The 14,915-nt window shown below is 39.1% G+C and overlaps 1 protein-coding gene across 2 annotated transcripts; it reads left to right on the top strand.

Moving 5' to 3' along the window:
* Window positions 1–818: 818 nt before the first annotated feature.
* On the top strand, window positions 819–6,790 carry LOC149318908 (phospholipase A2 inhibitor alpha-like protein). Of its 2 annotated transcripts, none has more exons than XM_089510663.1 (4): window positions 819–851; window positions 1,876–1,972; window positions 3,551–3,634; window positions 6,224–6,790. In XM_089510663.1, the coding sequence occupies exons 2-4, from the start codon at window positions 1,894–1,896 to the stop codon at window positions 6,562–6,564; spliced, it is 504 nt and encodes a 167-aa protein (XP_089366789.1). In that variant the 5' UTR covers window positions 819–851; window positions 1,876–1,893; the 3' UTR covers window positions 6,565–6,790. The 2 variants fall into 2 exon arrangements, with proteins under 2 accessions (XP_089366789.1, XP_089366788.1); XM_089510662.1 differs by having other exon boundaries at window positions 819–855.
* The last annotated feature ends 8,125 nt before the right edge of the window (window positions 6,791–14,915 follow it).

Here is a 14,915-nt window from a genome sequence, read left to right as displayed (position 1 = left end):
CTCCAAGGTGATCTGTAGCAGCTTTATTTTGGCCTGTCCATACAGGCCTTTTGAAATTTCTGGGAGAGGTTGTCTGGAGTTTGGGCTGCCATCAATACATGACCAACACCTAACTCTACTACTACTTTCTGCCCCAATCCAAAGGCAGTCTTAAACCAGTTTCCTGGTCCTAAACTAGTGTTTGTCATCAGTAATGGACTGGATAGAGGCAAACAAATTGAAACGTAAACTAGACAAGTCAGAAGACAGTTCAAGGAAAAGAGATTCAGCCTGTGTTCAGTGGGGTTAAACTCCCCTTGAAGAAGATGTTAGCAATTTGGATTTATTCCTGGACTCTGATTTTAACCTGGAGGCCCAGGGGTCTGTGGTGGCCAAGATTGCTTTACTGTATTATTATTGAGAGAGACATTTTTCAGATCAGATCCTTTCTGCAACTGACTGATGACACTGGCTTTCTGCCAAGATTGTGTAATTCTGGATTTCTTCTGTACATCTTTGAAGGCATTCTTTCATATAGAAATAAAAACAGGTCTGGACTGCACTTCATTGAGAAATCTGCAGATAAATTAATTCTCACAATTTCCCTAACTTTGTTTCCTCATCCTTTTGAGTTTGTCATTCCTGGAGATTTATCAGAATTTCACAATATGCAACAATGACTATATATTCTAAAAGGCCAAACTCTTCTTAAACAAACATCTGTCATTTACCAAAAGGGAGAGAGATGTTGTTGTTTTTGCACAATCAGTGTCTGTTCAGTTGCTCAATCCACATTTTCTATATAAAATAAGATCTCAGTGCTGGAAAAATTAGTTTTGGTGAGCCTCATCTAGAACACCTGAAATCTCAGAGTAAGTAAGTGATGGCAATTTTATTCTATTTTGTTCTTTCCGTTCTTTAGTCAGGAATTTTATCATTTGTAAGAGGCAATTTCACTTATGTATCCATTTTCTCAGTGCTGAGAGCAGAATGAACTGTATGATTATTATTTCTGTTAAATTGTTTGCTATTGTGCTATATTAATACATTATACTATTTTTAGACTAGTCCTAAAGCCGACTATGTCTCATCATGAAAACTAAACAGGGTTAGCCCTGGTTAATCCTTGGACAGAAGACTGCCAACAATTATCAGGTGTTGTAGGCTGTATTTCAGAGGCAGAAACTGGCAAAATCACATCTGAGTAGTCCCTGCCTTTAAAAAAAAAAACCTAAGAAAATGGTGGGGTTGCCGTAAGTGAACCGAAAGCATTTAACTTTGTCTTGGCCTGAAATGACTGAAAGCTAAAAACTTTGCTCCTCAAACATGTTTTACTCTTTGCCCTCTTGAAAAAAACCTGGTTCCCACAGATGGTTTGAATTGCATTGCCTATTATTCTTAACCATTGGACATGATATCTGGGACTGATGGAAACTCTAATCCAAAACATCTGGAGGGGCACCTGGCCCTTTTGTCGTTAGTATTACTATGTTGCTTTTAATGCTGTTTTTAATTGATTTTATTGGAATGTTTTTATAAATAATTGTTCGCCGCTTTGATCAAAATTTTGGAAAAGCGGGTTACAAATAAACTATATTATTATTATTATTATTATTATTATTATTATTATTAGTGAAGTCCATGGTAAAATCATTTGTATCAATTTTATAGAAAGAAGAACTTTTTAAAAATAACCTTTGAAACTTGCCTCCTGTCTGAAGGAGGGGGCACAGTAGTGTCCAGCAGGTGAAAGCTATACCTGTTGGCCATTGTTTGAAATCAGGAATCCGTTGCCTTTAACCAAGGAGGACATTGTCAAGGGACCTGTAGCACTGCAACGTAAAACAAGCATGCTGGCTGAATGTGGCTAGATAACACTCTGTTTAATTTTCACAGGTGAAGACACATTGAAAGATGCTTCCATTTCTGATGCTCAGTGTTCTTCTTTTGGGAACATGCCTGGCCAGTCCACATGCTATGGGTGTGAATGACGGTATGTCCATATGTGAGCCTGAGGAGGGACCATAGGTTAAGGTATAGCCAAAGCCTGGAATTTTTACTTTTGACTCCCAGAGGGAGACATGGTGGACATGGTGGCTGGGAGTTTCTGGAAGCTGCATATCTTTTTTCAGTTTCCAAATAAAGTTGGACCTCTCTATCTACAGATTCTCAGTTCACAGCTTGAAAATATTCCTTTCCACACACATACACATCCAAAGAACAAAGCTTGATTTTGCCATTTGATATAAGAGACACCATTTTACTACACCATTTTATATAGTGGGACTTGAGTATCCACAGATTTTGGTATCCACGGGGAGTTCTGGAATCAAATGATAGCAGACACCAAGGATCCACTTTACACACTTGCTTAAGATGCAACAGATCTACTTCATGTCAAAACTTCTGCTTGTTCCAGCTCTCACAAACTGTATATGACAATAGGAAATCTGTTTCTGACATGTATCCATATCACCTTAGACCATTAGTTGGGACTCAGATGATTAACATTATGTTGTTGTATGCCTTCAAGTCATTTCTGACTTATGGAGACCCTAAGGAAAATCTATCACAAGGGAGTTTATCACACAGGCCCTAAAACAGGCCTGTAGCATTCAAAAAGGGAGCATGATGGGAATGGGAGGCAGCTATAGAACAGATATTACTGCACCAGAGAACGCTGCAGCCACCGCCGGAAGTTCCCATCATGTTCCAGATGCATCCCAGAGGGGCCAATTTTGGGGAACACTTCTAAACCGTTCCCAAAAATCAGCCCCTGGGGAACGCATTCGGAATGCAATGGGAACTTTCGGCGGTGGCTGCGGCGTTTTCCAGTGCCATAAGATCCATTCTATGCCGCCTCCCATTCCCATTCTAGGGCCTGTGCGATAAACTCCAAGGTTTTCTTGACAGAATTTGTTCTGAGAGGCTTTGGCTTTGCCTTCCCCTGAAACTGAGAGAATGTGACTTGCCCAGTATCACCCAGTGGGTTTCCATGGCAGCTTAGGAATTCAAAACCTCTCCATTCACTTATGTGGTCCTCTGCCCCTACCATCTGAAATGATCCAGTCCAGAAGCAAGTTTGGCAACTTGGTTGCTGTTGTTGACCATTATGCCTGAATTGGAGATGATAACAGGAAGCAAAATGGATAGATTTTTAGATGCATAGTTTTTCTTTGCAAGGGGAAAAATGACAAGAAGGCCCTACAACGAGGCAGGATGAATCTGCCACTGCAGGCAGCAGATTTGGAGCATCATAGAAATGATGAGTAAGTTTATTGGCTATTATTCTATTTTTACAACAGGAGAGGATGATAGGTGTTTGTCCGTGTTTTTTTTCCTGACTCATGTGCCAAAAATAACTTGACTGACTTTGGGCACAATGGACCCTTGACTTGGGTTGATGAATTATGTCACCTATTGCCCTGCCTGAGGCAGTAAAATTTCTTGTGCTAACTCTGAGAAGGGTCACATTGTATTAATTACTGGAGTTGTCTGGAACGTTCAGTCACCACTTGTTTAAAGTAGGAGTTCTGTTGCCCAGTGAAAATAATACTTTTTTCCCTTTTAGAGATCAACCATTTGAAAGAAAGACTGGATAATCTGGATAAAAAAGTTACCTATTTGGGAAATTCTTTTATCACAGTGCACAGAGGTAAGATAACTAGAGATATCCCTTATCCAAAATCATGTATAGAATCCTACTTTCAAACTCACTTACCGTTATCCATGAACCCTGCCAGCCATGTTAAATTGTGCTTATTATATTGGCTTTCTTTCTATTTGCTTGTTATCATTTTATTTTGTTTGTAAATGCATTTATATTCATAATTTTCAGCAGTTTTTCGCTCATAAAAGAAATTTAGTGGGGAGGAGACAGGAAGGGAACATTTCTATTTTAGGCCACTGACTTCCAAACTTTGTACCTCTGGAACAGACTTTCCTTTTTCTTTTCTTTTTTTGCCTCCAGGGAGGCTCAGATAGATTAAAGGAAACATTTCTTCACATTATTTTTAACTGTCCTTGAGTTGATCCTGACTCATGGCAACCTTGTGGATGAGACATCTCCAAGACCCCCTGTCCTCCATTGCTTTGCTTAGGTCTTGTATATTCAGTACAGTGACCTTCCTGATTGAGTCTAGCCATCTGGTGTGTGGCCTTCCTTTTTTTCTGCAGCCTTCTACCTTTCCTATCATTATTGTCTTTTCTAATGTCATACCTTCTCATTACGTGGCAGCCTCAATAGGATCATCCTGGCTTCCAAGGAGAGTTCAGGCTTGATCTGTTCAAGGACCCATTTGTTTGTGTTTTTAGCTGTCCATGGTATCCTCAGCACTCTTCTTCAGCATCCCATCTCAAATGAATTTTTTTCTCCTTCTGATCTTCTTTCTTCACTGTCCTGTTCTCACATCTATGCATGGTGATGGGACGTATAATGGCTTGGACGATTCTGAGTTCAGTACTCAGTTCTTTATCTTTACATTTTAGGATCTTGTCTAGTTCTTGCACCTCAACGACTAACAAGTTTTACTTGGTATCAGATTTCATAAACTGCAATTCACTTGAACAGGTGCAGTTGGACTTCAGGTGCAATAAAACTCATTGCTGAGTGACTAATAAACTTTCAGAACATCGTCAGTGTTTCGACCTTTTATAGTTAAAGTGGTATAAATGCACAACCTCTTCTCATTATACCATCTCTCTCCCTTCCTCTCCTTTCCATTGTACACACACACATACACACAAAGGATGTAACCTTTCCTAATTTTGTTCTCAAAGGAATCAATGAGTAATTTTATCACTTTTCTTCCTTCTGCAACAAAGCATTTGAAAAGTGCAGATAGTTCACAGTTCAAGACTTAGGCCTGTAGAGATGGGGAGAAAGGAGCACCGAGATGCCGCTGCTTTCTCCCCCGGAAGTAGACCACAGCAACCAAATGCTGCAGCCTCCAGGTGCCTTAAAAAGAACCCGCTCTCAGCGGCTTTTCTTTTTTTGCTGTGTGCAGGGCACCATTCCCACCCACATGTGCACTGACGATGTCCATGCGGCTCCACACTGTTTAGATGTGGCGCCACACATATGTCATCATGGTGGCCCCCGTGTGGACAGGGGTGAGCCATGATGGCACGGTTGGGCTCGGGTGCATGTGGACACTCCACTCTACCGAGCCTTAAAATCAGCCCCAGGCTGGCACTTTGCACCAGTCTGTACCGGGTCTTTCTCTGTATAAAATTCACATGTTTGTACAGTGGGTGTGGTTGCACAGGAAACAGCATTTTCTGCATTGAAGACAAAACTGTTTCCTCTGTTTAACATAAGGTAATTTTGAACAGGGTAAGTCCCAAACTCAAGATTTTTATGAATACAAGATTCTCCTTGTCAGGATTTCCCAATACTAATGAAACACTTTTCGACCATATTTCAAATAGTTGCAATATTCTCTCCATTCCGAATATGCACAAACATACACAGAATAAGTGTGGATATCCTGGAATCTGAGGAGTAATTTTCTAGAACATCTATGCAACATTCATCACAGTTTTTAAAAAGTGTGCTTAATCTGGCTCCTTTTTTTTACTTTGAAGGAAAAACAGCTTTTGGGCTCCCATCCAGAAGTTGCTTCTGGTTGGATCATAGACTCAGGCTGGTTCTCTGCTGATAATGCCTACTTGCTATGTGCCCTCAAGCATGCTGGAAACAGTGCTTTTAAGGTCAAAGAGAGGCCAGAGGGGATGACTTTTTGAGCAGGGAATTGGCATGGGGACACAATCCAGGTCAGGAACCATGTCTCTTACCAATGTAATGTGTCTAGATCAAGCTCACTTTTTAAAAAAAAGTGTGAATAATGTTGGTTATAGTTTGGCCTTCATAAAACAACTCTGTATATTTATTATTTCCTTTATTCCTATAATGCTCTCCCACAATGGCATTCTGAATCCCTATCATCTCCCCTGGAGATGACACAGGTTGTAGTCCAACTCAGAAAAGGTACCTGGTTGATCTAAATACCTTTACCCACATCTATTGCCAATGCTCCCATGTTCCTCCTCTCTCCTTTGCGTTCTTCATCCCCATCATTCACATTTGCATGATCATTTCCTTGAGGCAAAAACCTAACTATTGATTGTGTTGCTCTGTAGAGGTACCCAGTATATTGACTACTATATTAACAAATTAACTTTCTCAACAAGATTTTAACAGGAGAGTTTATAAAACAACTGAGTATTTATGTTGTACTTCCAGCTCGGTCTTTTGCATCAGGCAGTGAAAAATTATACACCACCAATAATCAAGAAGGGAACTTTGAAGTCGCAAATGCCACTTGTATCCAAGCTGGGGGTCATATTCCATCTCCAAAGAAAGAAGGGGAGAACAAAGCCCTGCAGAGTGTCTTAGAACGTCGCAACAAATCTACTTTCATTGTTGGCCACAATTCAGCAGATTTTGCTAACTGGGCCCCTGGAGAGCCAAACAACTCTGATGGAACAAAGAACTGTGGGGAAACTGACAAAGATGGCAAGTGGCGTGCTGCATCTTGTGAAGAGAAGCACTTGATAGTTTGTGAATTTTCATTTGTCCCTTAACTTTGGTTGGGGTCTAAAACCACTGTGGTATACTGGAGAGGGTGTTGGTTCAAAACCTCCATTCATTATATATATTTCTCCCCTCCAGCTCATTGGATGACTGTTATCCTACCTATCTTCTAAGGCTCTTATAATGATAAAATGGAATAATGCCTATGTATGCTTCCTTGAGTTTTTCAGTGAAAAAAATGGCATATACATTTTCTGAATAAATGCATCATTCTCACCTCTCTGTTATGTTGGTTATACTTTAGTACATCATGGAACAACCCTGGCTACATAAAATATACCTCACATGGAAATGCCTTGATTCTTTGATGCTTAAAAAATAGTCAGGTATTCTCCCAGGGCCTATTTAATACATGTATGTGTAACACTATCTTAAAAAAAAAAATCTTCCTGACAGAATAGAAGAATAACAGCAATTATCAATTAATTTGATCATTCTGGCTGGGTAGCTGACTACGCCTGAAAGGTTAACATAATACAAGGGAAGAAACTGACTAATATAATTGTCTTGGGTGTTTAATTGGGGGAAAGGTTTCTGTCATTTGGAAATGTGTATTAACTTTTCTCCTCCAAGTTATTCTGGCCCATCCTAAGTTCTCAAGGAGGGACAGGCTACAAATAGCAATAGCATCATCCTTAGTGTCTGTTTTATGTGAGTATTTTATCAGGTAATATAAAACCAAGCAAGGGTAGCCTTATTTACATTATCATGGCAGTCAATGTACTGGGGAAAGCCATCCATTTTGTACAGTTGCTCCTTCCAAAGCATCTCTCATGCATGTTGCACTCTCCCTCCTCTGGCAGGGGAGTATGTGATGGGTTTAAGTAAGACCACAGTCATATATGCAAGGATTCCAGGTTTTCCTCTGGGGAAGTATCTTTTGTTCTACAGACTAGGAGTGAATGGAGGTGGAGGTGGTTGTGGGAACAAACTTTAGCATAAGCACTTCATATTTTAATATACGCACCCTTCCCAGAAAAATATGAGGTTGGGACAACTATTATTTTTTAAATGGAACAGTGCAACAAGATCCAGTTCCATCGTTTTTCAAAGTGACATAACCACATATTAATTCATTCATTTATTACAACTAAATGCATTCCTTTGTTCCTCTATCAACAACATTTCTATCCCAGCTTTCTAATCCAGCTAAATTCAAGGTGGGAAAAGCCAAGAAAAATATAAAAACAAGTAGAATTAAATAGAAAATAGACTCAATAAAACCAATCCATTCATGACAGTCAGTCTGCATCTTATTCCAAATGCCAAACTGCTTTTTCTACTGTTTTTGCATAGTTATAGCATATAGCAAAATATTGCAAAACATAAAATGTTACATAGTTAATACAGATCATGTTCATATGTAGAATATAAAAACCTTATAGTAAATAATATCTATTTAAACTTACCTTAACAAAATTTTCAAGCCACATGAAAAGATACACATAAATAAAGGTTAATAATAATAATAATAATAATAATAATAATAATAATTTTTGTACAATGGTTTGCAATCAGTAAAACCCTTATTGCATGTGGATTTGTATAAGCACACACATTTGTCCACACACATGCACACACAAAGATTAACCTTGTGAAAAGTGATGCTCCCTAAATAGGAAAAAGGAATGGAAAGTACACACATTTTACCCTCACTGACATTATTACCTTCCTAAGTGGCTAAGATGATCCATTTGACCAGCCTTGGAGTTTGTTCCTCACTTTTAATAAGATTCATTTGCCTTGTCACATCACCACATGTAACAGCTTGTGACATTGCTCTTACATCATAGTCAGTTTCAAATGCTTGTGTATCTAGGGTCATTTTGTGAAAGAGGGAGAAGTCTCCCTGATCAATTCATAGTGCTGAAGAAACAATAAGCAGAGGAAAGCCACTTTGAGTCCTAGTTTTGAGGCAAAGGTGGGATATAGATGATGGCGGTGTAGGTGGCAGGGATGGTGAGGATGATGCATTAGTTAGAAAAGATCAGAAAATCAACCACACTTTACATTCTTAAGGTGATATTGATAAATTAAATCAACCATATAATATTACATAATATTTGTGGCTAAGGGTTATTACAAGTAAAGTAAAATGACAAGATCATTGCATAGATACATAAAAGGAAGCAAAGAATAATGTTAATATAGAGAGGTGATTTTTATTAAACATTGAAGAAACATAGAAGGAAAAGCTGAGAATAGGAGACTACAGAATACAGAATAGGACACTAAAACAGAAGGAAAGAAACTGACTGATACACGTTTGTACTCAAGAACAGATGCTTCTTACAAATATCATCAAGACAAATATTGAAACAACTATAGATAGTAAATGCCATTTATATTAAGAAAAAAATGAAATAGTTGACCATCTTATTAGTTCTTTCAGCAGCATCACACAGAATGAATATAAGAAATACCATAACAAAGTGGTTCCAATTATACTTTGGAATCTATGCACCCATAAAAAAATCTGCCATTTTCAAGGAACTACAGTGTATATAAGCCTGAAAAAGTTGTCAAAAATAGTGAAGTAAAATTGATATGGTTTCTAAGACTCAAATTGATAAACAATGGGATATAATATGTCAGTAGTTGACAGTGGTTGAGAAAAAGAAAGCCTGGATTATAGATGTGGCAGTCCAAGGAGACAGGAAAACTGAAGAAAAAGAGCATGAAATATTGAGGCCTACAGACTGAGCTTTAGCACCCCTGGAAAAAGAAAATAGTTGTGGTTCCAGTAGTGATAGGTAACCAGGGAGCAATTCCAAACAGACTGACAAAACATCTGAATTAAATTATAGTAGATAGAATCACAACAGCACTATTACAAAAAGAAACACTACCTGGAACAAGCCACATTTTTAGCCAATGATACATCAATAATTCCTAGATTCTTTGAGACCATCTGAACCATTGATCGTGTTCAAAACTGTATTCAGTAACACCTGATAGACTGTGACACAGATGAGAACAATATTAGAAATTGTACTGGGGGGAGTGATGATTCTCACAAATTATAATGTCAGGAATGTTTCAGAGACATAAAATGAGCCAATCCTCTCTTCCCCACCCCACTCTTTGAATTCTAGAGAGGTTCCTAAAACTTATTGGCTGAACCCTATTAGCTAGACCCACCTGGAACAGACCCATTGAATCAGTTGCTGAATCGTAAATTCCATTGATCCAATGGGTCTGTTCTCTTTAGTGTGTGTCCTTCCCTGGATGGACTCCCCAGTACTACTTCCAAATTTCATTATGGAGTCCATTCTGGAGAAAAAAAACTCTTAAGAATTGGGTGGTGGTGGTATTGAACCTCCAGCAATGAGGAGGACCTGGAACCATGAGGTAGATGGCTTATCTAGCTGCAATGGCAGTGCTGATCCATGGTGTCTAGTCACCTTGCTGCCCCCCACCCCATACAGAAAGAGACACAGGTTTTTAAAAATTACCTACAGCCTCTTTCTGAACTAGAGCAGAGCATACCAGAAAACACATGTGATTTCCAATTAAGATCTTGTAATAAGAGATAGTGACAGTTTACTGTTGGAAAGAAAAAAATCTCCAGTGAATGGGTATATTTGTCTTCCTATATTTAATAATGCCTTCCATTATTAAAGTTTCATTCTGTTGCTTGTCGCTGCCAGGAGGATCACTGCTTGTTTGTCAGCTCATGCAAGTATTAAACAAGTCTTGATTTATTTATGACAGAAATAAAGATTTACAGAGCATGTGGATTACCTGTCAGATTCAGATGTTTAGCAAAGAGTTGGCAAGCAGAAGGTAGGGTGCTTTGGAACAAACAAATAAAAAAATCTTTAACGTAGTCAATACCTTTCTTTGGTGTAATAATGTTTTAGGAAAAGAAATTGCTCCAGCTCCAGCTTTTGTTATAGATCAGATACAAAACAAAAGCCCTGCTCAACAGAAGACTTAAATTGGGGAGGGAATAAATGGTGCACATGCAAGCCCCCATTCCCATTTTTTGGGGTGCTATACAGACCTTTTTAACACACAACAGGTCTAAAGGGGATTTCCAAGGACATTCAGGTACATTTATTTAAGAGCCACTTTGCAGTTTAGTAACCCTGCCTTATTAGAGTTCTGAGTATGCTGATCCAATGGTTAAAAACTCTTTTTAGACCTTCATCAACGAACTTGCAAAAGTCTATAGAGCAGCTACTGACTGTACCCAGAGGTGTTGTGGATAGGCTTGCATATCTTCTGAAACTCAGAAAAGTCCATTTGGGGGATGGGATTTGTAGTCCAGATTTTTCAAGCTCTGATGTATTCACATTATCCCATTTTCTCCCATCCATATTCAGGCAAACACCTGGACAAGGCTAAAAACCAAAAGGGTCAACGTTAGGACAGTCACCCCATTCAATCATTATGCCTTTTCCATGAAATGAAAACTGGCCTCATTCTAGCATCACATCCTCTGCCAGTCCTCATCTATTTGTATCCCCATCTATTTATATCAATGTGTTGAGAGGAAGTATAGAGTGTAAGCTCTGCTCCCACAAGCTAAGAATGGCAGGGGATCCCCACGTGTGTAAGTTCCCCAAAGTGAATATGATGGTGGTGTGGGGCAGAACTGGTAAGGTATAGGGTGGTGGAAATGCAGATGATGGGCATGATCCTCCCCTTTCCCCTAAACAGCAATAATCAGATGAACACCTGCACAGAGAATTACAGGTGAACACTTAGATGGAGAATCCATCTCTTCTAAGTACAGTTCTGAAAACATGTGCCAAGCTCACATGAATAAACACAGAGATTTCTTTTAATTAGAACAGGGATGGACAAGAACCATAAATTTCAATGATGTCACCCACTTGAGGGGCAGAGTTCCAATTTAATTTCTCATAGTGTCCTTGAATGATGCTAGCTTGAGGCTGTTGTGGGATATTTAAAGTGTTAGCATGCAATGAGGGCCCAGGTTATGGTTCAGTGCCAGTGGGTCATGAATGGTAGTTGCCTAAGCTGGGAATCCTGGTCTTGAAAGGGCCATTCTTCATACTGCAATCACACTTCACAATTAAGAAATCTATTAATATCAGTAGGAGAAGAGGATATTCAAAACTTCTAGAGCAATATCTGCTGTTTTCAAATGGAGAAACCAATTCAACAGTTGACAGAGGGTTGGCACAACACTCAGCTGAACAACGGAATCACAAAACCATATAATTATATGATAATCATCTCTTTATTTCTTTACTTCTGTCACCCAGCCTGTCCTGAGATATATATACCATTTCTTATTTTCCATCATATCACATCCTTAATATCAGTCTAATTCTGCAACTGCGTCAGGAAGGGAGGAACACCACCACAGCTTTGCCCACACAGATTTATTTGCGGTAATTATTCCTTTATCTGTTCAATATGCCCTTCCCCTAGTTCTTATACATAAGAATATCATTACAATGGGTCATTGTCAATTGGGAGTGATAAGAGATGAGGAGGACAAAGAATAGTTGTGTTGACAAATGTGGTGTTAGCAATAAAGCCATATCCTGGATTACTTGCTGGTTTAATAGTTATGTGAACTCATAATGCTCTTATTTATGGTGTGCATTTGTCCCATTTAGATAGTGATCTGTCCCTGAGTTTTCCTTAGGAAGCTCTGAATTATCCAACCCTGCTGCTAGTAGAGAAACAACATTTACTAGCCCACATTTCTGCATCAGCCAGCTCAAAGGTGAGAGAGAGAGAGAGAGAGAGAGAGAAGCAGAGGCAGAGACAGAAATGTTTTCAACATTGTAAGTGTTTCATTGTATGGTTCTCTACAGGAAATTCTGATTTGCCACAGGTAACCAGGTAACCATGGTGGTACTTTTCTGTGATGGTGGAATTCCATGCTTCTATTAGACAAGAGGCTATGCTGAGGCTGAGAAGCCAGACTGAATGTGCAAAACAGCTACTGGGATGATTACTGAAGAAAGTCAAGGAAGAAAGTGCAAATGCAGGTTTACAGGTGGATATTAAGAACACAAAAATAATGACTACAGATGATTTGCATAACTTTAAAGTAGACAATGAAGACATTGAAATAATTCAAGATGTTCCATACCTTGGCTAAGGGGCTGAACAGACCTCCCCTTTCTTTGCTGGATTGGGGCCAGAGCAACTACATGGCACAGCCGCATTCTGGCCTTTCCACAGTGCACAAAGACACCTCAAAAAGTAGCTCCTTTTTGTGCAGTAAAAAGGGTGCCATAGCCGCCAGTGCTGCAGCTTTTTGGTGTTCCTTTGGCGCTGTGTCATCTGGATGCTGTGCCAGAGGAGTGCCGTGATGCCACTTGCCATGACACCCCCTGCTGTGTGGAGGAGTGCATGGCATCACACCAGCATGGGGCTATAGTCGGGGTGTATATCATGTAGACACCATGCCCCACTCTGCCCCAATGCCAGCCTTTATTGTCGGTCTGTCAAGGCTCTCTGTCATTAATCAGAATGAAGAGTGCAGTCAAGAAATCAGAAGAAGACTAGGACTTGGAAGAGCAGCTGTGAAGGAACTAGATATGATTCTGAGAGTGCAGATACATAATTAAATACTAAAGTTAGGATTGTCCATGCATGCCACCATATTTCCTATTTCTATGTATACTTGTGAAAGCTGGACAGTGAAGAAAGCTAACAGGAAGATAATCAATTCATTTGAAATGTGGTGCTGCAGAAGAGTTTTGTGGATTCTGTGGACTTCTAAAAAAAGAAATAAGTGTATCCTAAAGCAAATCAAGCCTGCAATCTCCCTAAAAGTCTAGATGACTAAACAGACACTATCATACTTCACTCATATCAGGAGAACATATGACTCACTAGAAAAAAAAATCTGATGCTTGATAAGATAGAAAGCAGTAGGAAAAAGGATTCCAGTTGGATAACTCGATCTAGGAAGCCGCAGCCCTTAGTGTACAAGAGCTGAGTGGACTGTTGATGATAGAGTGACTTAGAGGTCACTCATTTATGGGGTGGCCATAAACTGATGTCAATTTGGCAGCAGTTAATAACCAGAACAACAATCAATAAACTCTTTATTATTCACGATCTGGGATTATGCTTACCCAATACATCCGATTCCCAGTGAAGATTGTTGTATTCATCCAAGACATTTAAATCTCCCCCCCCCCCATGGCCCATTCACACAACAGAATTATAATGCTATTGTTCCACTTTAATTACCATGACAACAACATATTGAATCTTGGGACTGGCAATTTAGGGAAAGGCATTTAGAATTCTCAGCCCATGTACTCTAATGCCTCACCAGACGACCAGTTCCAAGTTTCCATTGGATGGACCCATGGCTGTTCAAATCGAATTGCTGTTGTTATGTGCTTTCAAACCATTTCTGATTTAAGACAACCCTAGGCCAAATCTATCATAGGGTTTCTTGTCAATGTTTGTTCAGAGGGGGTTGCCATGTGGTTCCTTTGAGGCTAAGACTTGTCCAAGATCACACAGTGGGTTTTCATGGCTTAGCAGGGATACAGATTCATAGTCCAACATTCAAACCACTACACCATGCTGGCTATCTCAGTTGAAATAGTACTGCAATAATGATGTGGTACAAATTGGCCCTTGGTTTTAATGTTCTGGTGATACTTTCATATGCATGGTCTCACTTTTAGCTAGCTTTTTCAATATGTTCCTTGATGATACATGAATCAATCAATCAAATAACAGTTCCTTGGGTTCTAACTTCCTGTGAGTTAAATTCCAGTCATTAGATCCTCCCTGTGATAGAAGGTGGTAAGGCAATACTTGACAGTTTCATCCTGTGTTCCCTGGAAAATCTGTTTTCAGATTTCAAAGTTTCTTAGGAAGATGATGGAAGGTGATACATGGGAATCAAGGGGAGAGAAAGAATAAAGTTTTTAAAAATCACATCCTGCTACACTTGGCTAGTGGGAAGTTCCACTAGTTCAAAATCACTTCCTTAACTGGAAGGAGAAGAAAAAGAATGATTATTTTCAGTTACAGAAGGATTTTAGGACTGAAGCCATGGAATCTTCAATTTTTGAGCAAATCTCTATCACTGAGTGAAATGAAACTTAATATTTTATAACAGCAGGGTGATTCTGAATGACACCTGCAATAAACATATGGGAGGCACAAAGCTTATAGAAATGAAGCAGCTTTTGGATGCCTTATAGTTTACTATTGCTTAACAAAATCTTTGGTGTATATATATATATATATATATATATATATATATATAAAAAACTGTGTGTGGTATATATATGTCTCAATGGGATGTGGACGGGATTACCAATAAATGACCAGAAAATATTTGAGTTCCTCATAGTCCCAGAACAGTACATCACATTGT

This window comes from Sceloporus occidentalis, unplaced genomic scaffold, assembly GCF_023333645.1.
Source record: "Sceloporus occidentalis isolate IW3139 unplaced genomic scaffold, rSceOcc1.0.p SCAF_2, whole genome shotgun sequence".
Classification (NCBI taxonomy): Eukaryota; Metazoa; Chordata; class Lepidosauria; order Squamata; family Phrynosomatidae; genus Sceloporus; species Sceloporus occidentalis.
The sequence above is the reverse complement of the archived record's forward strand: the minus strand, read 5'-3'. Positions and strand labels throughout refer to the sequence as shown.

Excerpts from the sequence above, each read along its gene's own strand:
- LOC149318908 (XM_089510663.1), top strand. The coding sequence starts at position 1,894 with ATGCTTCCATTTCTGATGCTCAGTGTTCTTCTTTTGGGAACATGCCTG. Across the intron at positions 1,973-3,550 it reads TGCTATGGGTGTGAATGACG|AGATCAACCATTTGAAAGAA; the intron begins GTATGTCCATAT and ends TTTCCCTTTTAG. Across the intron at positions 3,635-6,223 it reads TTTTATCACAGTGCACAGAG|CTCGGTCTTTTGCATCAGGC; the intron begins GTAAGATAACTA and ends TTGTACTTCCAG.